General features: G+C 40.8%; 4 protein-coding genes across 6 annotated transcripts; 1 reads left to right on the top strand and 3 right to left on the bottom strand.

The window, feature by feature from the left end:
- Nucleotides 1–191: 191 nt before the first annotated feature.
- layna (layilin a) lies at nucleotides 192–5,267 on the bottom strand. The gene is made up of 8 exons (XM_088398145.1): nucleotides 3,637–5,267; nucleotides 3,530–3,550; nucleotides 2,491–2,794; nucleotides 1,803–1,960; nucleotides 1,691–1,732; nucleotides 1,440–1,499; nucleotides 1,252–1,348; nucleotides 192–939 (listed from the first exon to the last, which is right to left on the bottom strand). Exons 1-8 carry the CDS (start codon nucleotides 3,722–3,724, stop codon nucleotides 246–248), a joined length of 1,464 nt encoding a protein of 487 aa, XP_088254271.1. The 5' UTR covers nucleotides 3,725–5,267; the 3' UTR covers nucleotides 192–245.
- Nucleotides 5,268–5,413: 146 nt separating this feature from the next.
- Nucleotides 5,414–12,548, bottom strand: LOC148386332 (complement factor B-like). The gene is made up of 18 exons (XM_088398140.1): nucleotides 12,423–12,548; nucleotides 12,103–12,309; nucleotides 11,855–12,040; nucleotides 10,914–11,090; nucleotides 10,017–10,103; nucleotides 9,776–9,915; nucleotides 8,886–9,030; nucleotides 8,667–8,798; nucleotides 8,471–8,578; nucleotides 8,275–8,409; nucleotides 7,609–7,706; nucleotides 7,380–7,512; nucleotides 7,118–7,256; nucleotides 6,963–7,039; nucleotides 6,663–6,763; nucleotides 6,459–6,588; nucleotides 6,334–6,383; nucleotides 5,414–5,763 (listed from the first exon to the last, which is right to left on the bottom strand). Exons 1-18 carry the CDS (start codon nucleotides 12,463–12,465, stop codon nucleotides 5,587–5,589), a joined length of 2,265 nt encoding a protein of 754 aa, XP_088254266.1. The 5' UTR covers nucleotides 12,466–12,548; the 3' UTR covers nucleotides 5,414–5,586.
- Nucleotides 12,549–13,517: 969 nt separating this feature from the next.
- chek1 (checkpoint kinase 1) lies at nucleotides 13,518–17,874 on the top strand. 3 transcript variants are annotated; one of them, XM_088399105.1, is made up of 16 exons: nucleotides 13,518–13,663; nucleotides 13,763–13,828; nucleotides 14,153–14,267; nucleotides 14,353–14,461; nucleotides 14,554–14,618; nucleotides 14,690–14,759; nucleotides 14,827–15,015; nucleotides 15,098–15,202; nucleotides 15,261–15,344; nucleotides 15,412–15,496; nucleotides 15,571–15,739; nucleotides 15,834–15,965; nucleotides 16,321–16,416; nucleotides 17,056–17,157; nucleotides 17,233–17,356; nucleotides 17,677–17,874. In XM_088399105.1, exons 2-15 carry the CDS (start codon nucleotides 13,764–13,766, stop codon nucleotides 17,326–17,328), a joined length of 1,482 nt encoding a protein of 493 aa, XP_088255231.1. In that variant the 5' UTR covers nucleotides 13,518–13,663; nucleotide 13,763; the 3' UTR covers nucleotides 17,329–17,356; nucleotides 17,677–17,874. The 3 variants fall into 3 exon arrangements, with proteins under 3 accessions (XP_088255231.1, XP_088255230.1, XP_088255232.1); XM_088399104.1 differs by lacking the exon at nucleotides 17,677–17,874 and having other exon boundaries at nucleotides 17,233–17,540; XM_088399106.1 differs by lacking the exons at nucleotides 16,321–16,416; nucleotides 17,677–17,874 and having other exon boundaries at nucleotides 17,233–17,540.
- vsig10l2 (V-set and immunoglobulin domain containing 10 like 2) lies at nucleotides 17,051–23,282 on the bottom strand. The gene is made up of 12 exons (XM_088399107.1): nucleotides 22,936–23,282; nucleotides 22,068–22,415; nucleotides 21,667–21,942; nucleotides 20,944–21,219; nucleotides 20,241–20,507; nucleotides 19,899–20,156; nucleotides 19,227–19,517; nucleotides 18,806–19,159; nucleotides 18,350–18,472; nucleotides 18,263–18,287; nucleotides 18,077–18,180; nucleotides 17,051–17,785 (listed from the first exon to the last, which is right to left on the bottom strand). Exons 1-12 carry the CDS (start codon nucleotides 22,982–22,984, stop codon nucleotides 17,673–17,675), a joined length of 2,484 nt encoding a protein of 827 aa, XP_088255233.1. The 5' UTR covers nucleotides 22,985–23,282; the 3' UTR covers nucleotides 17,051–17,672.
- Nucleotides 23,283–23,574: the final 292 nt, after the last annotated feature.

The raw sequence follows: 23,574 nt of genomic DNA, 5'->3' as shown, positions 1-23,574 counted from the left end.
TTGACGAGCAACCTCAACACTTACAGGCAGTTAGGGAGAAGCCATTTTTTTTTTATGATTGTGGCACTGTACAACATAAAAACAAGCACTTGCAGTCTCCTGTTAAATTAATTCAGTGAACATTGACAAGCATATCAGTGAGATGTCAACAGGTCATGCAAAGGTCATGCAGACTTTTTTTTTTTCATTACCAAAACCAAATGCACCATGCTGAGTTCATTCTACATAACATCCAACATCACACATCAGTACTTCCCACTGTCGAGCCATTGCTGTTCGTTTAAATATCTTCTCCCTCCGTCGAGATTCAGACCACTTCTGTAGTTCTCCAATGTGGCCTGGTATGGTTTACGGTTCCCGTACGTTCCCAGGATGCTTTGGTAAGAATCCCCATTGCCGTTGTTGCTGTAGGTCTGATACAAGTCTGCTTTGGGTGTCACTTTGGGTTCGTAGAGTTCCCTCTTGGCCGCCATGATGTCATCGAACAACTCGTGGTCCCCGTAGGCGCCGGCGCTACCGAAATGCTCGCTCTTAGTGGTACGGCGGCCCAGACTTCGGTCGTAAAACTGTCCGGGTCGAGCTAGACTCCCATCGATCGCGTCCCTCTTCGCCGGGCGGCCTAAACTGCTGTTGTAGAGGTCACGCGTACCCCGACGACCCAAGCTGAGGTCATTGAGGTCAAAGTTGAGAAAGCAGCTCTCGTTGCTGGCCAGAGTCACAAAACCGCTTTCGGTGTCACGGCCCCCCAGGTTGTCGTAATCCCCAGTGGGGGTGTCCGGGGACGAGCATAGAAAGGATGTGTTTTTAGTGTGGGGGCGCCCCGACATCAAGTCGTCGTCCTTCTGGGAGCGAATCACGTTGTAGACGTCAGTCGGGGTCGGGCTGAGTCGAGCGCTAGGCTCTGTCTTGGGTACCTCTGACTTTTTCTCTTTCGTTCGTCTGTCAGAAGCAGGAGAGCTCAGCCTCAGTCAGACAATGTTTTTGTTATATGATTAATTTGTGATCCAAACATTTGGTGGAAACAAAATAGATTTTCAATCTCAGGAATGATGAGGTCAATTTACGTATTAAACACACATCAATTTAGCATACCGCCTTGTTTTTCCGGACAAATGTGCGTAAGTATGATCGATAAGCAACCAGTATTGACATTTGAGTTAACGTTGAAGACTTTGCATGCTCTGCTTGCACACGCTCCTCTCTAAATATTTCCGGTCATTAATTGACAGGTCAAAACTATCGGATCCTCACCGTGCAACGATCGTTTTGAAGCAGCAGACGCCTGTCACTGTTAGCAGCAGGAGAATGAGCGGAATGGTGGGGATGATGATGTAGATCACATTCAGGGCTAAGAGAAAATGAGAAATCGCTTCACATTAGCATTTAGATGTAATATTAGTGGACTGATAAATATACGGAGGGAAATTCAGTGAATTAACCTGTGGTCCTCTTTGCGTTGTGGTCACTTGGATTCCATGGGACGGATGAGGGAACGATGTCTAACATTTCAAAGAAAAACATTTCATTAAATATATGAAATGCCTTTTTTTTTTTACCAATATATTAGTTGATTTGCTACAGAATGCAAATTAATAAATCACCTAAAATGAACATATTTTATTTTATTATATTATATTATTAATATATTATATTAATTTATTTAATTTAATTTATTTTTATTTTATGTTACCTGCATGTGTGGAGTTTGCAGGAGATGAATCAGCTGAGTTTTCTAGTGAGAGCAAAAAAAAAAAAAAACAATTAGCATATTCAAGTCTTTCAAATGAACGTGTGACGTCTACCTGCTGTGTATTTGCAGATGAAGTTGTGTTTGGTGTCACAGTTGTCGTCGTTCCATTGGAACATGTAAAGACCTCCCAGTCCTGGTGGAGCAGACGGCTGATGATACATCACCACGCAAACCTCGTAGCCGCAGGACGGCTCATCCCAGTGCCAGTTCCTACACACACACACACACACACACAGCCACTATCATTTATTTCAAAACTGCCTCCACACTTCTATTTATTAGGCTCACTTAGATAAAACCAATGCGGCTCTGCAATAAATCTTCCCTTGCTAGGCTTGTAATGTTCACTTTTACTGTAATTGTTTAAGAGCGAGCTATTGATCTGATTCAATGGGCATTTTGGGATGGCTGTCATTTAGAAGGAGTGCAATACCATCATCGGATAGATACTCAGAAGTATATTTAAAAGTCAAAATTGTAATTCCATTAGATGTCATGTGTGAGCGTTGATAGGAGAGAAAGTACCATGACATCATTATTAGATTCCCGTCTTGTATTTCTTGCAGAAAGATTGCCCAAACTTTTTTTTCTTCTCCTCACTTTGGCATCCTTCACCTTTAATTTACTTAACACACTAAAACCAATCCATCAATGTTGCGAAAGATCCATCCATCCATTTTATGTCACTTATCCTGTTCAGGGTTGGTGACACTGAAATGGCCGCCGTCAACGTAACCCACCTAAATGTAGACTTTGTACCATCCAGCCAGCGATACTGCGATGAGCATTCGCTACTACTACTGCTGTCTTCATCTCCATGGTTACGCCGCAGCCCGATCCAGAAGTCTCCGTCGGTCGGCCTCAGATCCGTTATGAGCTGCTCGATGATTTTCTGCTCCGACTCCGATTCCACGCTGAGGAGCTGGCCGCCGTCACGACGGCAGGCCAGGTCGGCCTCCCCGAAATTCAGCCTCCGACGAAGCTCGGAGAAGTAGGCCAGCTTGTAACAGGGCCTGCCGTTACCTGCCTTGCACACACGTTGACCTGCACAAATACCGTATTTTCCGCACTATAAAGCGCACCTAAAAACTGCCAATTTTCTCAAAAGCCGACAGTGCGCCTTATAATCAGGTGCGCCTTATACATGGACCAATATTGACCCACTACAGCAGGCGTGTCCGGCCCGCGGGTCAAATGGAGATATCTTTTATATGGACAAAGTTTTAAAATGGGCCATTCATTGAAAGTGCGCCTTATAATCCAGTGCACCTTATAGTTCAGAAAATACGGTAGTTGCACACGCTTGATCTCTAAGTGCCTATTAAGGAGGTAATATTACGATTTCATAAACTTCCTTTTTAGTTACTAACCTTTAACTTGGTATGATTCCCAGCCATCGCAATACAACCAACATTTTAAGCAGGACGATTAGGAATATTAAAATAGTACTAAGATGGTCAAGTGTGGTGTTAATGAAGCTTTTCTAAATGAATCATTTAATTCACCTTGCTGTATTTACAATGTGGAAAAAAATATATATTTAAATTTACATTTATTTATATTCTGGATATAGTTTGCATCTATTGGGAGGGGCAAAATAATAGAAACAACTCTAATTATGATACCCTTGCACAGCACCGCAAGTTATCACATTGATAAATATTTTTAAGTTGAAACTCTTTGACAGTATCATCCAGACTTGAGCGTTCTAATATTTGCAAATTTATAATATTTAGGACTATTTAATGATGTCATAACCACACATTGTAGCCTGCTTACCTCTAGCTTCAAATGCGTCCACTAATCCAGTTGATCATGACGAATCCCCCAAAAGAAATCCACATGTGAGTTTGCGTAGAAGATTCCAGAAAGTATTTGAGGCTTACCTGTAATGAGTCGAGTAGCTCCTGATAGATTGAAACACAAAATCATGACATGACAGAGGATGGCGAGCCGGTCCATGGCTTCTGGCATCTGACTTTGACTGAAGTTACTTAGTTTGTCATATCACTGTCACGAAATCAGCACGCCATCAGCCAAAAGTTGACAGAACGATCGGGATGCTCCACATGTCCAAAAAAAATTGTTCGGATGAAGAAGTAAGGTCTTCTTGTGTGTGTGTTGCGGACCGATGTGTGTGTGTGAAAGGAGGAGCAAGGAAGAGAAGATGAGAAGGGGGCAGTACGTGTTAGGGAGGGGGGGTGTAATCTGTTAAGAGCAGTCTTAATGATCGTCAGAAGAGGCGGCATTGATCGCAGAGACATCTAATCACGCAAGTGCTTCTCATTGTAAACGCTGACACGAGGCAGATTTCACTCCTGGCTTTATGACAGGCGCTTTAGGGGATTGTCATTACAAAGGTGTTACATGAAAATGATCTGCTCGAATTTCATCAGCCCTAAGCTTTCGGTAATTTGAATTATAATATTTATTTTTTTTTGCTTAGATGAGAGTCACATGGCAAGTTGTATAACTAAATAATTCTTCTATTTAATTGATGTCAGCTAATTTAGCATCAGTCCATCATTTTGTTCTCAAACTTACCAATTTGATAATCACAAGGATCAGCAGCTATTGATGCTAGCTCATACATTTCTCAGCACAAATGGAGGAAAAGAGAATGTATGCACTTCCTGATGGGAGTAATTTCTAAAATGGCCTATAAGGTTGATTTAGGAGCAGCAGGGAGACATCAAGCGGACTTTGAGGATGCTTCATCAGGAATCCGCTGGGTGAGTTGGCGAGGAACCCGGACTATGGGTAAGAACTGCTGCAACTGCTAATCCCGTTATGTTTGATCGATTCCAGTCTGGGGTTTACATTGGAGGGTGTCACGTTGAGGTTAGCAGGTGGACTATAAAGCAGAAGACAATGGAACCCTTCTTGTTTACAACATCTGAGGAGCTTTCATTCAATTAAGACTCACGTGGTGCACACATGCTCTGTCTCAGGCCATCCCGTTGACCTCCTCTTCCCTCCATCCTAATTAGTTAAAGGGAATCTAGATGAATGCTCCCGTGGGAATGGTCCCCGTACATCACCCACACAGAAAAAACGGGTGGGTGGTACTCAGAAGGAAAATTCACCACATGACATTTAGGGAGGATTGCTAAGTGTACTTTTTTTTTCCACTGAGTCAATCCATGACAGCATAATGGTCAGCTGATCAAATGAGCTTATCCGATGCTATAAACTCGCATCTTTTGTAATGCAATGCGGGCCTCGTAAAACACAAAGACCAACAATGACACGTATTGCTGATTTGCACCAGAGAAAGACAAAACTGTTTTGCGCGCCAACCAAAAGTACTTTCCACTAAATTAGATTTGAATAATGCGAGTTGGCACGCCACCAGATGTGGCGTCCGCAATGCGTAGGAAACAAGCCTCGACTCGGTGACCCAAAAGGAGAGTCGGAACTCTCCATCAGCGGACGTAAAAGCCTTTTAATGCAACGTTGTGGTAACGATGGGTTGTTTAGGAAACTGTTGAAGATGATGTAGGTGCACCTGAAAATCTCACCAATGCGATATTTTGAACAAGAACTCTGGCCGTGGATGGGAAGGATCAGCAGGGAAGGTGCTGATTGGCTGATGACACTGAGCAAAACTAATTAGAGACTAGAAATGTTTTAACTCTGATGTCCAAATTAAACAAAGACCAATGTGTTCAAAATATATTGCAATCCAAAAAAAACCATAAAATATCAAATCAACAATCTAAATGACACCGTTACAGCTTGATCTTCACGTTCAATCTTGCATGATACATTTCTTAATCATATTCAAACCATGACTTTAATTTCATATATCACGCATTTTTCAAACCTTTAAGCATTTAGTTCTCCAAAAACTCCAGCGGTGCATAATCATCCTGGTTGTCGTTTCCAAGGATAGATTTGAGGAAAGGTACAACCTTGAAAACATTGATGTGGAAATCTCGGGAGTCCGCATCCGAGTCGACCACACCGCCGCCTTTGCACAGATTTTTGCTTCCCCAGCTGACCAGCCCGATCTGGAAATAAGGAACAAATTGGTCCATTAAAAAAAAAAAAAACTTTACCAGCTGTGTTTATTATTGTATTTTCCAGACTATAAGGCACACCTAAAAACCTAAAATTTTCTCAAAAGCCTTATAGTCCGGTGCGCCTTATATATGGACCAAATTCCTAAATTTAAACTGGCCCGAAGCATTGTGTCATGAAATCAATCATAAGTGACCCGTTGAAGACTATGAATCATGAATCAAAAAGACTATGGATCATTATTTTGTGATTTTAAAGTAATTTGTTGCGTCTGAAGTTGAAATAAAAAAGATAAAATGGAGAATGATTTGATTTGGATTAAAAATCTGACATGATGCACTAATGGTGCGCCTTATAGCCCGGTGCGCCTTATATAAGGACAAAGTTTTAAAATGGGCCATTCATTGAAGGTGCGCCTTATAGTCCGGAAAGTACGGCATATATTCGTCCATACATTAAAAGGTTGAACCTCTTCTCTTAACTGTAAAGCAGATATCTTGGTACCTAACCTAAACTTTTTTTTTTTTTTTACACAAAAATATGTCTTTCATGTTCCTCACCTGCACCGTGCGATGCTCAAAGTTTTTGAAGACAGCACCTCCGGAGTCACCTGCATCAAATGACATTCCTCAGTGGAAAATAGCATTCCATAACTATGAGGAAAAAAAAAATCATGTCAACCTACCTGTACATGCTATATGATCTATGACGGGACTCAAACCACCAGTGCACAGGAAGTTTCCCGTCACGGGAACCTCAGCTTTTTTTGTTGTGATTCCCGGTGCCTCCAATGCATGTTGAATGCATTCATCCCTCTGCGTTGCGCAACAGGAAAATCAAATCAGCTCAAGGGAATTTTTGCAAACACAAGTGATTGTTAAGAACTCACCTTATCGCCAAGTTTAGCATGGACGTGTTTTTCATCTACCCATTGGTTATTACTGTGTGTCAGGAATGTAAGTTTTTCCATATTCTTTAAAAGTAGCTCCTCTGTAGTTTGAAACACAGACAATTTATTATTTATTGTTACAAAACAATAAAAAGATATACTAAACAGTGAAGTACTTTTGATTGCCCCAGATATTTATTACTATTTCTTTAATAATATTAAACCAATAGACCACAACTCAAAAGTGTAATTTTAAATAATTTGTTTTACGTGTTGCGCTAGAATTATTTTGTTAGTTACCTTGTTGTGCGCAGGTGGATTCACCAACTAGTTTTAGAGCATTACTAGTCTCCTGGGTACAGGGTATGCAAATTGGTCTAAACAAGAAGAGAGGACAATATTGCCAACAATTTCACAAATGTGACTTTTTTTCAAATAAGTAAATTATATTGTACCTGACCAGTGTGGAGATTTTAACAAATTCGGTAAGTTGTATGAGAGCCACGTCGTAGTCGTAAAATTCCTTCACGCCCTCGTTCACTTTAGCGCTAACGTTGAACAATGGGTGTAAAAAGAAATTCTTGACTCTTTTTGCTGTCAGAGATAGAAAAATGGAAACCAAATCTTACGAAAAACAAAAAATCTCTACAACATAAATTTCCACCGTGATTTACAATACAATGCAAAATGATGAAGGGTCAACCGGGGTCATCTTACTTCTGCCTTGTCCGTCGTTGATCTCAACTATGATGTGTTTGGGCAAATCTTCAAATGTGAAGCAGTGAGCGGCGGTCAAGATGAACATGGGCGTCACCAGAGAGCCCATACAATTCATCACTCTATCATTGTTCTTAAAATATTAGTCAAACACAAATTAGATTCAGTCCACAAAGGTACTGCAGCAGGGGGAAAACAATAAAAAACAGAAAAATTCTTCATTTTTCACCTGGATAACAATCTGTGCTGCCCATGGATAGTTTTCCCTTTTTTCAGTGGTGACATAACCCTTGTGAAGACCACACGTGCCTTGGACATCGCCCTCATCTGAAAGTGGATCAAAACCGATGGTTCACAATTTCATTTACCGTATTTTCCGGACTATACGGCGCACCGGACTATAAGGCGCACCTTCAATGAATGGCCCAATTGAAAACTTTGTCCTTATATAAGGCGCACTGGGCCATAAGGCGCACCATTAATGCATCATGTCAGATTTTTAATCCAAATCAAATCATTTTCTATTTTATCTTTTTTATTTCAACTTCAGACGCAACAAATTACTTTATAACCACAAAATAATGATCCATAGTCTTTTATATTCATGATTCATAGTCTTCAGCGGGCCACTTATGATTGATTTCATGACACAATGCTTCGGGCCAGTTTAAATTTAGGAATTTGGTCCATATATAAGGCGCACCGGACTATAAGGCGCACTGTTAGCTTTTGAGAAAATTTTAGGTTTTTAGGTGCGCCTTATAGTCTGGAAAATACGGTAATACGATGAGAAGAAATGACAATTAAAAAATATTTGTATTACTGAGTTACACAAAGTAACAGAGGTGATGTGGAAGCAAAAAAGAAAACCACAAAGCAAAAATCCAAAACTCACCGATGATGTCATCAAATGTCTTTTGCAATTTTTTTATGTTTTGCAGCCGGAAGTAATGGTTGCCACCCGTCCCGGTGACCAGAGGCTCCAAGTCATCGTCAAAGATCTCCGCCCCGATGGCAAAAATGTAAATGTCTGAAAGAAAGACCCAAAATTCAGATTGGACTCAAAACCATCGGAGCTAAAGCCAACTCACCCAAGAACTCTACTCTTAAGGGTTCTTTCTTATAATCGGACTCCATGTAGACCAGATTCTTGATTTTTTTCACTGTCAACTCAGGTGACCCACCCATGTTGTAGGCACCTGTGTGTGAATCAAAACACTTTTGGTAGATTGATTTCATGGAATGACACTTTTTAGCTTCAGATTATTACGCAAAAGATGAAATTACCGTCTGTAAAAAGAATGATGACGTGACGGTGATCCTTAAAGGCCTCTTCCCCTTTTATCTGCTTTATTTCCGCCATCCGCTTCAAGAAGGTCGTGAAGACCAGATTGAGATCCGTTCCAGCTGTGTTTTCAGCTTTGAGTGGGGAACAACAAAAACATCTCAAAACCAAGCAGTCGACTAAAAACCCATTTTCAGATATTGATCTGTTGGCCCACTCACTGCCTATTTTAAATTCTTCCAGTTTTGTCATCACGGCGTTCAGCTGAACATGGCCGTCGATGAAATCCACAATGTTGACAACTTCATGTATTTCCGAGGAGAAAAATACAACCTCGTAGTTTGGAGAGATAGGAAAAGATGAAATCTGCGTTGGGGGAGGAGGAGGAGGGGGGGGGGGGGAATTAGGTTTAGTAATGAGCAGACAAGTGCAAGAAAATTGCCGGAAAATATGTTCCCCATCTTCACTAATTGTTACTTTGTAAATGAGGCATTTAGTAGCCAAAATAGCATCCTGCCGGCCGTGTTGAAAACATGCCAAAGGCCAAAAAGATTATAATGCATACAGTAATTCATAATTAAATGCACTTGTAATGGGAAACTGCCTCGACAGCTAAATGGAATGAGATCCGCTTTTGAACACGGCAAAATATTCTCCCGATGGTGCCGGACATGTAACTGCTTCACACAATTGTCATCATTAACAACGCCAATAACAATAATAATAATAAAAATTTTGTTCTGCATCTGAAAATTTGAACATTGACTAGAAATTAATGCTGCTGATGATCTGTTAAACATAATGCATAGTTTTTTTTTTTGTACCTCCAAATGTGGACTAATTGATTAAATGTGGCACCCACTAAATCACGGTGGTGTTTTTGTGAGTCAGCATATTCGTGCTCAGCAGAAAGTCCCTATTTAAACAAAAGCAGTCCCAATCTAACTTGCATCTCTTAAACCTGCAGCACATTTGCTGACTCATCAAGTTTAGCATATTAAAAAAGACGCCATCGTAGAGATAGTGCTAACGATTTTCAACATACTCTTTTTATTATGCTCGTAAACGTCATATATATTATAATCAAAAACAAAAATGTGTTTTTTCTTACCTTGGAGATGAGTTTAATTACAGTCTCCCTGGCGTCGTTGAAGTATTTTTCTTCAATGCTCTCGGAAATATCCAAACCAATGTAGATGTTGAGTGTTCCATTTTTTGAAACCCGGATTTTTCTGCCCTCCTGTGTGTCGTCTAAATGGTTAAAAAACATTAATCATAATCTTCACATAATCTTGCTGTGAAACTTTCCATTTTAGTGTGATTCATAAATTCTTGTACATCGTTCCTCTTACCTGTGGGCGCCAAAGTGGTGAGACTACTTTTAATTGCACCACCAAAAGCCTCTGAAACTTCCCATGGAGTATCATAAGTGTAATCATCTGAGGATTTAAACACACAAAGAAAGTAAACACATTGCTCAATTTAAAGAACACTTTAAAAATTTTACACTAGAAAACTATAGTAATTGAAATCTTTTGCTTGTCTGTTTCAGCTATACAGTCCATATTTTTATTTATTTATTTTTCTTTCCAGAATAATATTGTATAAACAGTTTTTTCATTTCCAAAATGATCTTCCGCCGATAAATCAAGAGTTTCTATACCTCGAAAAAACTAATCAGCAACCATGTTAAGAATTATGATGTATAAAAAAGGGGTAGGAAAAAAACAAACAATAGCTTTTTCCTTCTCCTTTTTTGAAAATATTGATTTATTTGTCTTCTTGGCATAACATGAAATTAGGTGAAAAAATGATTTTCTGTTTGGTTGATCTCATGTTCAAAAATAAACTTCAACACCAAATGAATTAGAGTTGATTGTTTCCGATAACGAATGGAAAGACGAATAATAGCATTTTATTAAAGAGACGGTCTCATATACAAAAACAAACTGGCGTGTGGAATTTTCTACATAGGTTATTAGTCAGCTAACAAAATAATGAATCATAATCAATATTGCCCATGACCTCATTCTGATGCTACTCATGATGTCACACACTAGGACAAGATGTTTGCAACATGTACTATGTACTCTGGCATGTTACCAAGCACACTAATGAAAAAGCATAAGGCAAATATAATGTTCATTTGAAAATATTTTTATAATTTTAAAAGAATCCTCTCAAGTGCAGAATATGTTTTGGCCATGTAAATAAGTCAAATACTATAAGTGTGACAGTGTGTGTCTTACAGTAGCAAGTTGGTTCCGTGCCAGTCCACTGGCCGTTCTCCAGGCATACTCGCTCGCTGGAGCCGACCAGAAACATATTGCTGCTGCATCTGTATTTCACTTTGTCGTCAAGTCGGAATGAATTCCCGGTTCTTATAGCGCCAGCTGGAATCCCGGGATCGGCGCAGTCACTTCCTGCTGTGTGTGTGATAAGTTGAAATACAGCATAATTAAATATAAATATGGAAGTAAGCCTAATAATGTTGAACAGTCATTTGTTTTGTAATGCTATTTGACATTTCAATACAGATTTTGATCATAGAAAATAAACATTCGTTACTGTTAGCTGTTACATAATTATGAGATAAAATGAAATAAAACTAAAATACAGTTAATGCTACTCACCCACCACACTAATATTGGAAAATTATTCAGTTTAAATGTGCTGCTCATTGAAGTAAAAAAATGATGTTAACACAAATAAATGTTTTATATTGTAAATAAAAATCTGTATACTGAGACAGTGATTCTTTTTATGTACCACTAGAGCACAGGTGTCAAAGTCAAGGCCCGGGGGCCCGCCACATCATTTTATGTGGCCCGCAAAGACAATTAGTGCATCAAAATTAATTACTAAACTTGCAAATGGTCTTTACTTTTAAAAATCATTTTTTTAAAAAATATTTGAACAGTTTTTAATACTCTGATTTGAAAAATAATTATTTGTCAGTTTGTTTTGTAGTTTATTCTATATATTATCTTATTTGGCTTGACAGTCATCACGGCCCTCCGAAGAAAACTATGACGACAATACGGCCCGTGACAAAAATAATTTTGACACCCCTGCACTAGAGAATACCCTTATCCCACAACTGGTACCAGAACCATGGACTTCATACATTAAATTTCCACTTTGTGTCTCGACTGTTTTCAAAAGATCAAACTCATAGAAGTGCACTCACAGTCACGGCTGCAGATAGGAGTGGAGCCACTCCACTTGCCGTTTGGTAAGCAGACCCGCCTGGCCGAACCTCGTAATGTGTAGCCCAGGTAGCACTCATATGTGGTTTCGTTATCGACTAAGTATTTCTCCTGAGGAGGATAAACGCTGCCGTGCATCAGCACCATGGGGTTCGGGCATTCAACCACTACAGAGAAACGGGGGAGTCAGATTAAATGTGGAGAAAAGCATCATGATGGTGTTACTCACCCCTGCACGTCTGAGGTTTAGATGGTATGGGCTGTTCGCTCCATGTGTCAGTGAGCTGGCACACACGTCTTCTGGAGGGATATGGGTAGAAACCCTCATCACAGTGGTAGACCAGCATGCTGCCTGTATTTAGTCCCTTGGTCAGTGTGTAATGACCTCCCTCTATTTGCATGTTGTCCTCGGAACAATCGCACCATACTTGGCCCACTAAAATGGAAAACAATGTGATATTTATAAATCTGACCACAGACTGAGAAATTGAAAAAGACGATCTCGAAATACAAATCTTTGATCAAGATTTGATTTCTATTTTAGCTCACCTATTAGGAGACACAAAAGTGCCACACAGGCAAGACGCTGCATGTTGGAAACTTCAACAAGCGAGGAACCGAAAAAATAAAACGTTTAGCAGGAGATGGGCTTATATCAACTCACACAGCCACAAGGCAAAATCGAGACGTTATTTATTAACTTCAGGACAAATAGAATTCAATCAATATGAGTGGCTGGCAGTGATGACTCTGAAAATTCTATAATATTGCAATGTGTATTATTCATTTATATTCATCAATACGGTCAAAATGAAAGTAAATGTTTTTATTTTGGTTTGGAAATATCAATCAGTAGCTCATATTGCTGTGTTGGGCATACAGTGGAGTAAAATATTTAGATAAAAGGAAATTTTAATAGTGAGTAATTGGTTTTGCGTTCCAAATGAAGCCCAGTTTTGTATTAATCAGATCATCTTGTCATTCTGTATTTCCGAAGAAGAATTCCGAAGTACACTTGGCTCATCATTTCCCAAAATTGGAGACGTATTTGATCATGGACTTGTTTACACGCTGATCCAGGTATTGATCGCACACCGCCAGGGTTCAACTGACCCTCCTGGAAATCCCCTGATCCTCCAACATTTTGCATAATAAACTATGGAAAAAAACACAACCTTTTAAAACTGAAAGGTAAATTGAGGCAAAAGGCCATTAATTAACTCTTACAGTTCTGTGTAAGTGTTTAAGTAGTGTGTGAGAGGTCATTCTGAATGATGTCCTTGATGATCCCTCAAATTATGATTAACAACATTTTATGCATAAACCTTAATAATTAAGAAGGTGGAAAATTACAAGAGGGACTTATAGGAATACTCTCCACAACAAAAGTGATTTTTCAAACTACTACCTTTCATCCTTTAATCATTAAAGGATGAAGACGTCATCATCCCTTAATGACGTCATACTACCAGCCTGGTGAAATTCCGTTATATTTACCTTTGGGGCGTTTGTAAAAATATACATTTAAAAAAATTGTAATGATGCTAAAACAATGTGGCATCTACATAAAATATAATATTTCCCTCTATTGTAATGTTTAAAAAACGAACGCAGCACAACGAGGAAAAGGAACGGAAGCCAATGAAAACGGAAACGGAAGTCACGAAGCGGAAGTAGGCGTTAACAAAATAACAGCGCGCTAATTCGTTTGTTGACTTCTTCAGTTCGGGTGATGCTCCATAAACGTCAGTTAAAACTTTGAAATCGGGCAAGCACCGCTAATTTTGCAGGTATGTGTCTACTCAAAAAACAATATAAACTTTAATTTGGTTGTTATCATGTTACAGAATTACAGTTTAAGTAATACTAATGTTTGTTTCTGTTTTTAGTATGGCAGTGCCCTTTGTGCAGGACTGGGATCTTGTTCAGACACTTGGTGAAGGAGCTTATGGAGAGTAGGAATCTTTTTATTATTGTTTCACCTCTTTAATTATTATTGTAGCCTGATTTCAGGCAGCTAACTTTGGTTGAGAAGTGATCATGACACCTTTGATCCACTGGTGATCGGAGAATTTGAATCCTCTTTCATCTCTAACTGCTTCAAACAAGATAGTTGTTCAATTTGGATTAATATTTTTGTAAAGTGCTTTGTTATAGCAAATCAAAAATAATCTGCCAATAAATAAAACGGCAAATAAAAGTTCAGAAAGACTTCAAAGAGCTGGTCAGTAATCACTTCTATTGATTGTTTTTTGAATGTTCCTTTCTGTCCATGTTAGAGTGAAGCTTCTGGTGAACAGACAGACGGAGGAGGCGGTTGCAGTCAAGGTGATCGACACCTTGCAGGGTGAAGAGTGTGCGGAGAATGTGAAGAAGGAGATCTGCGTGCACAAGGTAGGATGTGACCTCCGATGCAATCTGTGAAGCATTTCAGTGAAGTCAGTTGATGTGTGTGATTTAATTTTGCACTTTTTTCCAGATGCTGAAACACTCCAACATTGTGCGTTTCTTTGGACATCGTAAAGAAGGAAATATTGTCTTCCTCTTTTTGGAGTACTGCATAGGAGGCGAGCTGTTCGACCGCATTGGTGAGAAGAAAGCTGAAATTTAATGAACGAAAGTTTATTTTTTAAAGGCTGCTCACATTTTGCATCATTGCTAATCAAATTTCTATCTTTAGAGCCGGATGTTGGAATGGATGAGAAAGATGCCCACAATTTTTTCCAGCAACTTTTATCGGCTGTGGTGAGTTTGTGTTGATCATGTGACCTCTTTCTTTCTGCTTGTATTGAAATCTCACTTTGTGCTATTTGCAGGAGTACCTCCACAAAATTGGCATCACGCACCGAGACATAAAGCCAGAGAATATTTTGCTGGATGACAAAGGTTAGAGATCATCACTATATGAAAATGCTGCATGCACATTTTTACCAACTGCGCTTTGGCCTTCCAGACAACATCAAGCTGACAGATTTTGGCCTGGCGACCATGTTTCGCTTCAAAGGAAGAGAGCGGCCGATGAATCGTCTCTGCGGGACTCTCCCTTATGTCGCCCCGGAACTGTTGAGCAAAACTCAGTACAAAGCTCAACCTGCAGATATCTGGTCTTGTGGCATTGTGCTGACTGCAATGCTGGCTGGAGGTAAGGAAATCAATTGAACCATCCTCACAAAAGGCTTTTCTGATTCTGACTTCCAAGCTTCTGTTCTTCTTCTTCCCTCCAGAACTGCCATGGGACCAACCAGCTGAAACCTGTCAGGAATATTTGGATTGGCTTAACAAGAAAACCTACACGTCTCCCTGGAAGAAAATACAGCCAGCACCTCTCTGTAAGTCCTCAATGTGCACATTGGCCAATTTGTGTGTCATCGTATTTTCTTTTTTCAGGTTTGTTATCCAAATTACTGATGGCCACACCAGAAATGCGCATCACTATTGAGGAAATTCAGAAAGACCGCTGGTTCACTGAAGGTAAAGAAGCCCCTGACTTAACTTGACAGTTCCATTTCTAATCAGGATTTTTATTTTTTTTCTTCAGGTGTTAAGCAGCCACCAAGTTCTTCAAGCTCACATCCCAACAAACACAGACGATCCGATCTCGAAGTCATACCTCGAGCCAGCAGGTAAATGCGTCTTGTTTTCTTGAGATACTTTTTGTGTGCTCTTAACGCCAACATTACGGGTTTTGTCTGTGCAGCAACGACAAGATCCAGTTCTCCAGCTCCCAGCCCGACCTCGCCGTGGGAGGTTGGGAAGGCATGCTACTCGACGGCAAGTCCAACGGTCAAGTCAGCTTCTCCCAACCGACCAAACCCGAGCATATGCTGCTGGGCAGTCAGCTGATGGGGACGCCGGGAGCCAGTCAGGTGAGTCCAAGTCCTTCAATTCACCTCTAGGGCAGTATTCTTCAAATCTTTCGCCAAATCATTTCACAATTCCATCCCTTCTTTGTGGCCGCAGACACCGTGGCAAAGATTAGTCCGTCGAATGACACGTTTCTTCACCTCCGTGAACGCTCACACCTCTCTGACTTTGCTGAAAGACGCCTGCGATAGCCTGACCCTCGTCTACAAACTCACCTGCGACAATCACGTATGTATACGCAAATGCTTAATTTACAATCAGGCATGTTCACTAAAATGTTTTATTTACAGCGTCCATTTTAATTAGATAACTTGGAAGCACTTGGGTTTAGGCTATTAAATAGGGATGGGCGAGTACCGATACCAACTATAGATACCGAATTAGTCTTATTTTAGGGTAGCGGCCCTCGGTAGTCGAAACCTTGGTATCGGCCGCTACTACGCGAGAACTAGTACTCATACTGGTATCGGTCGGAAAAAAAAAATTAAAAAATCGAACATCCCTACTAAACTCTGATCAGGTGTGCTTTTAGTAAGGAATTTTAGACTTCATGATTCATTATCCTGTGGTCATTTTTGTGCAGCGACAGACAGAGGGCATCATTAGAATTCTGCTTTTACCCATTGCCAAGAGACAGAAAACAAGTTGTGAAAGGATAAGAAAGCGGTGTAAAAATAGAGTGAGGTTCCCTCCCTATGTTTGTGTGATTAAATGTGTGTCTGCATGCTTATGTGTGTCTGCATGCGTTCAAGTGTTCATTTGCATGTTGTTTGTCTGTTTCCTATATGTTGGTGAAAGTGCGCACCAAGGTTGTAATACTTGAGGGAAATTAATGAAATAACAAACTCAAATTAAAAAAATAACAAAACTGCTGCAAAACTAATGAAAATAGATTAGAATGAAAACTCCCAAAACTATTCTAACCGTGGTGTGCACCTGTTGGTTTTGGGCGTCGCTAAATATTTTCTCTTTTTATATTTAGCAATATCCTATTTCTATGTCTAGAACTAATTCACTAATCACCCCGCCCCCCCACCCCAAAAAAGAAAATAAACTAGCTGGCTCCAAATTATATCACGCCACATCACTGTTAGGTTTTGAAAAGGTTTGGACAGTTTATAAACATCTCAACGGGCATTCACGGCAATCTCGTTTGCCCATCCAGTGTTGTCTACTGGTCTGACATGGCCGCCTTAAATATAGTTAGTGTAAACGTAGCCTCATACAGTGGTTGGTAAAGCAAAATTGAGATTTTACAACATGGAACGTGTGAGAATGTTTGTTATTGAAATTTTAATCCCATTTTTTTTCTCCTCAGGTGACTGTCAGTACACTGGACAAACGTAATAACAAACTTATTTTCAAAGTCTACTTGCTCGATATGAATCAGAACGTGCTGTTAGACTTTAGACTGTCCAAGGTGGGTTTTAATCTCTATTTTTACTGATCGCATAAAGCAGAATAAAAAGTAATTGACACAATATCATGTGTACAGGGTGACGGCCTGGAGTTCAAACGTCTTTTCTTGAAGATAAAGCAGAAGCTGTGCGATATCGTCTGCACTCAGAAGATTGTCTTTCCTAGCACTTGAAGCCATTTGTGACAAACAGGAATTGTTGGTAAATAGCTGTTAACTTTTTAATGTCATATATTTAAATGTTCCCGTTTGGTATGAGTTTTATTGTTTGTGTTTCCTGTTGTCATGTTTTTTTAAACAAAAACGTTCTCGGTCAGTATGACAGATTTGTTTTTATGTTGTTACTGTTCAAAATGTTGATTACTAAATAAATTACTTTACAGTTACAGTGATTTTTTTTTTTTTTTTTAAGAGAGTTCAAACTGCAAATTTCAGGCTTAAGATGAAAGAACGGATAGGATGTAATTTTGGAATCCACAAAAAAATGAAGACTACTATGACTTTGCGAGTAATATCCTTCAGGAGCCAGTCGCCTGGACGGTGATGGTGACATTGACGGGTTCGTTGTCCCCCATGGGAGGGGCCTGGTCGGCGGCGGCCAAGGGTGAAGCTGCACGAGGTATTTTCAGACCTGCACAAAATAATCACAATCATAATACAATACAGGATCCAACTGCATTGAAAGAAATTAAATATCATCAAACTGGTTAAAACTACAGAATTATGATAATCAATCTTGCTTTTATAAATTTGCCTGCAGTTGTATATATGTTATTCAAAAAATTATTTCTATTAAACAAGATTCCGATTATCATAATTGCCAAAAGGAGTCATTATGTTAATCATGTGACTTTAATAGTCTCCCATTGACATTTTTTTTTGGCTTTGTGTGACATTTTTAAGCATTACTTGTCCATCTTGCCTTGGCTGGATGAGCTGCCAATTTCTGGTATGCCTCCGCCCTCCACCTCACTGACCCCCTCATCCTCCGGGAAATTAATGTTCTCCCTCGATTGGCTGTGACGCCTGGAAACGGAAAACGTGACAATCCCTTAATATGGTTAACTAAAGCCAAAATGGACTATTTACTTAAGCAACATATACTCACAGGCCAAACAACATGTCATGTAGTCCTGCAAGAAGGCAATAAATTAAATTCTTGACATTTCTATCAGCGTATGTGTGTGACACTCACGAGGACTGTTGTTGCGGTTGCGGAAAATGTACATGAGCAGCAGCACGGTGAAAATGACAGCAAAAAGCATCCCGCCAATTGCTGCACCAATCACAGCAGGGTAGTTGTTGGAACGCGGCTCGGCTGCAACACACAACAGTTTACACATTGCGACAAATACTCATGCAGTGTATTTGTTGACTACCCTCAACACATAATAGCCTCTATTTTACGATCAATCACCTGATAGCTGGTAACTATGGAAACAAAAGATGCACACATGGATGAAAGGAGAAGGCAAGAAGGTAAAAGGAAAGAGAGTTGTGTGTTTGTGTGGGATTTATGGTTGAGTCTTTCACCTGAATAAAGACAAAGAACATGTATTAAGCCGTTACATCAAATTTAATTAATAGCACTCAATTTGATGAATTGATTGTGGTTAGAATTTAAAATTTTTGCCACTGCGCTTGAATCTACCTGGCGTTTTAGCAGCAGAGGGATGCCCAATGGTTCTGTAGTTGAAAGGCATGACCCGGAAGTGGTACTTTGCCGTGGGTGTCAGCCTGTCCACAATGTGAATCCTGACATCAGGATCCTGGATGATGTTCTCGTGCCAGACTTCAGCACTGATCCGTTCTTCTGTTCTCCCCATTGACTCATTGTTGCTCGTTCTCCTCCCCGGTCGCTCGGTCAGACCTCTGTGCTGCACGACGAATCCGGTCCAGCCTTGTTGGGCATCTCCTTCCATCTGCCACTCCAGCTCCACCTCGTTCCGCAGGCGGCCAATGTACATCACCCTGATCAGGGTGGCATTGGGTGGGATGGGGTGCTCTGAGAAGGAAACCAGTTTAAAGCAAACATTTTGGCTGCTTCTATGAAATCTTTAAAAGACTCTTACTCTTAACTACAAGTGTGACGTTGAGGTCGGCTCCTCCCACCGCGTTGCTTGAGGTGCACCTGTATTCGCCGCTATCCTGAGCCTCATCTGTGTCTCGCACGGTCAGGTTAGCCCACGCTGATGTCCGCAGGAGCATGTACTTGGATGGATCCAGGATGTCCAAACCGTGATTATTGAACCATGTTATCTGACTGGTGGGAAGGTAGTTGGCCCTGAGGTTGCAAGATAGCTGCACGTCGGTTCCCTCGTACACGGACACGACGCTGCGCTGCGTTAGCAACACAGGGGCTTCTGTGAATAGAATAGAAGAAGTTACCGTATTTTCCGGACTATAAGGCGCACCTTCAATGAATGGCCCACTTTAAAACTTTGTCCTTATATAAGGCGCACTGGACTATAAGGTGCACCATTAGCATCATGTCAGATTTTTAATCTAAATCAAATCACAAAATAATAGTCTTCAGTGGGCCACTTATGATTGATTTCATGACACAATGCTTCAGGCCAGTTTAAATTTAGGAATTTGGTCCATATATAAGGCGCAGCGGACTATAAGGCGCACTGTCGGCTTTTGAGAAAATTTTAGGTTTTTAGGTGCGCCTTATAGTCTGGAAAATACGGTACATAGTCCAAATTTCCAGCACCATAGCATGCTTGTCTCTGATCACTGACCTAATGTGAGCCAGCAGGTCTTAGTTTGACCCAGAAGTGGATGTTTTGCATGACAGACGTAAGGTCTTCCATTGCGGGCGGTGCCGTAGCGAATGTTCAGAATGTTGGAGTTCTCTTGCTTGGGTGTTTCACGGCCACCCGGACCCTCCCACCACACCAAAGCATTGGGTGCCCCTCCAGCCCATGAACAGGACAACATTAGATACTGCTTGTTGGTTGTTACGTAGGCCAGACACACCGGTTCCGAAGGAGGGAGATCTGATGGAGAAAACATTAAGGATCTTACAAAATTTCAGAGAGGATCATCCCTGTGACTCAACATGGTTCACATAGTCCACTCACATGCTCGTGTGCTGCACTCCACTGATTGCTCAAGTGCAAGGTGAGAACCCGTGCAGGTAAACAAGCTGCTGTTGCCAAACAGATCTTGGGACGGCAACAAGATATCGTTGTCGTGCCCTTCGTCTACCTCTTCTCCTGCACGTCTCAAGTGGTTAGCCCAGTGAACTTTGGCGGAAGGGAAACCGCCAGTCCAGGAGCAGTGTAGTTTCAAGGAGGTGTGATTCACGGCCGGCTCCATCGAGCAGGAAGGAGAGCCATCTGGTGGATCTGTGGGGAGAAGCAGTAGCGTAACAAGGCAGTGAAGGATGTAGAAAGTCAGCAAGGGTGAAAGCAACGTTGGCAATGCTGGGTATACAGGAACCTTGCAAAGTGACCATTGCCGCTTGTCACAGCTGTGACATGACAGCAAGTACCTGCCAAAGAGTCCTGTCAAGTTCCTCTCCGGTCCAAACCAGTCTGGAGGGCCTCCTTACTCATCTGTGTGTGTTTTTAGAGTGTTCTGTGTTTTGGTTTTGGAAAGCTTTGTGTATATGATTGAAAGGGATAAAGGAGGTTGTCCGATCGAGAAATAAATCAGAAGAGGGTGCAATTAAAAAGATCAGAAATGAAGATTCTTGGACTTTAAATGTCCACATTGCCACTACCGTTTATAGAACCAAGACAGAAGACCATAGGTAAGCTCACTATCAAAGTTCAGACTCACAGTAAACTGTCAGGCTGATTGTTTTCTTGGAGCGTGTGTTGAGGTAGGTGTTCTGCGCCAGGCAGGCGTAGTCACCCGTGTGCATGCGGAGGACTTTGGTGATGGTAAGCTGCGGCCCGGTGTACACTTGCGAGCTGTTGTACAACCAGACGTACTGGCTGGGTGGGTTCGACTGAGCTTGACACTGTAGGGAAACCGTCTCTCTCTCTAGGGCCGAGTAACCTCTCTCGGTCACTGTGTACGGCGTCACGTCGATCTGAGGAATGTCTGGACCATCTATGGAAAGAAGGTGTTTTATGAAACTGGAGTTTCTGTTGCGAATGTTTATAAAGAACAAGGTAGCTAATCTTATGTGATGGGTTATGCTGTTGCCATGGAAGCTCAAGATTTCTGAATGGTTATACTGTATTTTCCGCACTATAAGGCGCACCTAAAAACCTCCAATTTTCTCAAAAGCCGACAGTGCGCCTTATATATGGACCAATATTGAGCCACTATAGCAGGTGTGTCCAAATATATGGATTTACATATGGACAAAGTTTTAAAATGGGCCATTCATTGAAGGTGCGCCTTATAATCCGGTGGGCCTTATATATGGACAAAGTTTTAAAATGGGCCATTCATTGAAGGTGCGCCTTATAATCCGGTGCGCCTTATAGTGCGGAAAATACGGTAAGTGAAAGTAAAGACTTTTTTTTTTCTCACAAAATGATTTCCACTCACAGATAATGTCCAGCCAGATCCGATCAGATTGCTCACTGTTGACCGCGTTGCTAGCCAGACAACGGTACCAGCCCGTATGGTTACGGTTCACCTCAGTCACGTTGACCACACCGGTGTTGCCTTGAGCGAACGCCGAGATGTTTCCGTGACGGTTTTCTTGTTGCCATACATACTGGATGGGGCCTGTCCCATTGTCCAGATTACATTGTAGCCATATTGTCGATCCTTCCACTGGAGAGACATCGCTCACCAAGAGGTGTGGCTTTGTTACTGGAACTATGGAAGGCAAAAGCATCTTTATAGTCTTTATTGGTATAATTAGCATGAACGAGGTAACTCATCATTAGTATTTGTCAGTCACATGCTAACGGCTACATCATCCGATTAGCAATTAGCCTTACCTCGTACTGTGAGGTGCACATAGTAGTAGTAGACTACAGGTGAGTTCTCAATGTCATAAAAGGCCTGGCAGGTGTAAAGACCTTGAGCAGCCACGGGCAGCTTGTCGATGCTGACATCGGCACTTTTCAAGATAACCGTCACCTGTCCGAGGGTGTGGGCCAGTTTCTGGATCTTGGGACCTTGGCCCAAGTCGTACACCACCGCCTTGATGGCTTCAGTGCCAGGCTTGGTGAAGCTCCATATGTACATGTCGGGTACGGTGGACCCGCACTCTAAGATCACGGCTTTGCCCACCACACCGTACACAGTGGTGTCCTGGTACACCACCTCCCCGTTGTTGGGCTGGGCTGGGGTAAGAGAAGACACACACATGCTTGTAAACGTGTGCAAGAAGGAGAGCCTGGTGTTGTGTATCACACGTGTTCAGTTACAGGATGAATTACATTGTAAGTTTCAGACTTCATGATAAACAACACAAAAAATTGCTACATTGCCACAAAGCAGAATAAACAGACATCTAATAATTTTTCACTCCACTCTGGGTAATTTACTGTTTATTTATTAATTATTAATTTATAATTATTATAATATTATTATTATTATTGTATATTATATTATTATAATACTTATTATTGTAATAATTATTAATGTAATGTACTTGAAAAAATAAAACTAAAATAAATGTGTTGAGCTTGAAATTTGCAAAATAAAAAAATGCAATTCAAATTAATAGTGATAATATAAACTAAGTCAAAGATCATATTAAGTACAAACTAATTGCAACACTCAATAAGTTTGCCATCCACTCCAATCCCATTGTATCAAATATATATATACATTGCATTTATCACAATTCTTTATACTTACAATTGGCAAAGTAAAGCAGAAAAAGGAGCCCTAGCAGTTGGACCAGCATGGTATCATCATGATCTTCGATCCAGCAATATTTTTCCCCGCAAAAATAATATCTAAAGGCCAGCCAAAATGACTTCTTCTCTCGCTCCCATCCAGAAGTTTCCAGAAGAAGGCACTGACTTTGAGTAGCCTGAGAGTAGGAAGGGATGAAGTCAACTGATTTAGACTCAATTATTCATGTCTTTTTCCTTTCTCTCCATCCTTCTATCTTTCTCCAGTAGGGTTAGAATGACACTGGTGATACTTTGCGCTCATCTATTATACACACACATTACACTAATGGCTGCCAATGTGGACATTCCGCCACTCAACACTCACAATCATTTTGATATGCTGCGGAGGATGCGCACAATAAGAGGCTTTATTTTGTTTATGTTTATCTTTTGGACTTTTTGTTTCAGGACAAGGGAACGCACATCAAACGATAAAAGAATAATCCGTCGAATAAGATCATTTTCCCCTGTCGGTAATCCGCTTTGGGAAGTTGTACAAATACATTTCAGACATTTTAATATTGGAGAATAACCACAATTGATTTGGATTAGGCTCGATTTTTTTTACGGCAGCCACGATTGTTCTTTTGTTTCAACC

Source organism: Syngnathus floridae, chromosome 15, assembly GCF_059516105.1.
Source record: "Syngnathus floridae isolate MCC-2025c chromosome 15, RoL_Sflo_1.0, whole genome shotgun sequence".
Lineage (NCBI taxonomy): Eukaryota > Metazoa > Chordata > Actinopteri > Syngnathiformes > Syngnathidae > Syngnathus > Syngnathus floridae.
The sequence above is the reverse complement of the archived record's forward strand: the minus strand, read 5'-3'. Positions and strand labels throughout refer to the sequence as shown.

Coding starts and splice junctions, on each gene's coding strand:
- layna (XM_088398145.1), bottom strand. CDS start 3,724: ATGCCAGAAGCCATGGACCGGCTCGCCATCCTCTGTCATGTCATGATT. Junction 1,961..2,490: donor GGTACAAAGTCTACATTTAG/GTGGGTTACGTT, acceptor GTGTGTGTGTAG/GAACTGGCACTGGGATGAGC. Junction 1,349..1,439: donor CAACGCAAAGAGGACCACAG/GTTAATTCACTG, acceptor ATTTTCTCTTAG/CCCTGAATGTGATCTACATC.
- LOC148386332 (XM_088398140.1), bottom strand. CDS start 12,465: ATGCAGCGTCTTGCCTGTGTGGCACTTTTGTGTCTCCTAATAG. Junction 8,410..8,470: donor CTTAAGAGTAGAGTTCTTGG/GTGAGTTGGCTT, acceptor TCTTTCTTTCAG/ACATTTACATTTTTGCCATC. Junction 6,764..6,962: donor ATCCACCTGCGCACAACAAG/GTAACTAACAAA, acceptor TTCAAACTACAG/AGGAGCTACTTTTAAAGAAT.
- chek1 (XM_088399105.1), top strand. CDS start 13,764: ATGGCAGTGCCCTTTGTGCAGGACTGGGATCTTGTTCAGACACTTGGT. Junction 15,497..15,570: donor GTCATACCTCGAGCCAGCAG/GTAAATGCGTCT, acceptor TTGTCTGTGCAG/CAACGACAAGATCCAGTTCT. Junction 15,966..16,320: donor AACTCACCTGCGACAATCAC/GTATGTATACGC, acceptor ATTTTTGTGCAG/CGACAGACAGAGGGCATCAT.
- vsig10l2 (XM_088399107.1), bottom strand. CDS start 22,984: ATGCTGGTCCAACTGCTAGGGCTCCTTTTTCTGCTTTACTTTGCCAAT. Junction 19,518..19,898: donor GACCTGCTGGCTCACATTAG/GTCAGTGATCAG, acceptor TTCTATTCACAG/AAGCCCCTGTGTTGCTAACG. Junction 18,473..18,805: donor CTCTGCTGCTAAAACGCCAG/GTAGATTCAAGC, acceptor TGTGTGTTGCAG/CCGAGCCGCGTTCCAACAAC.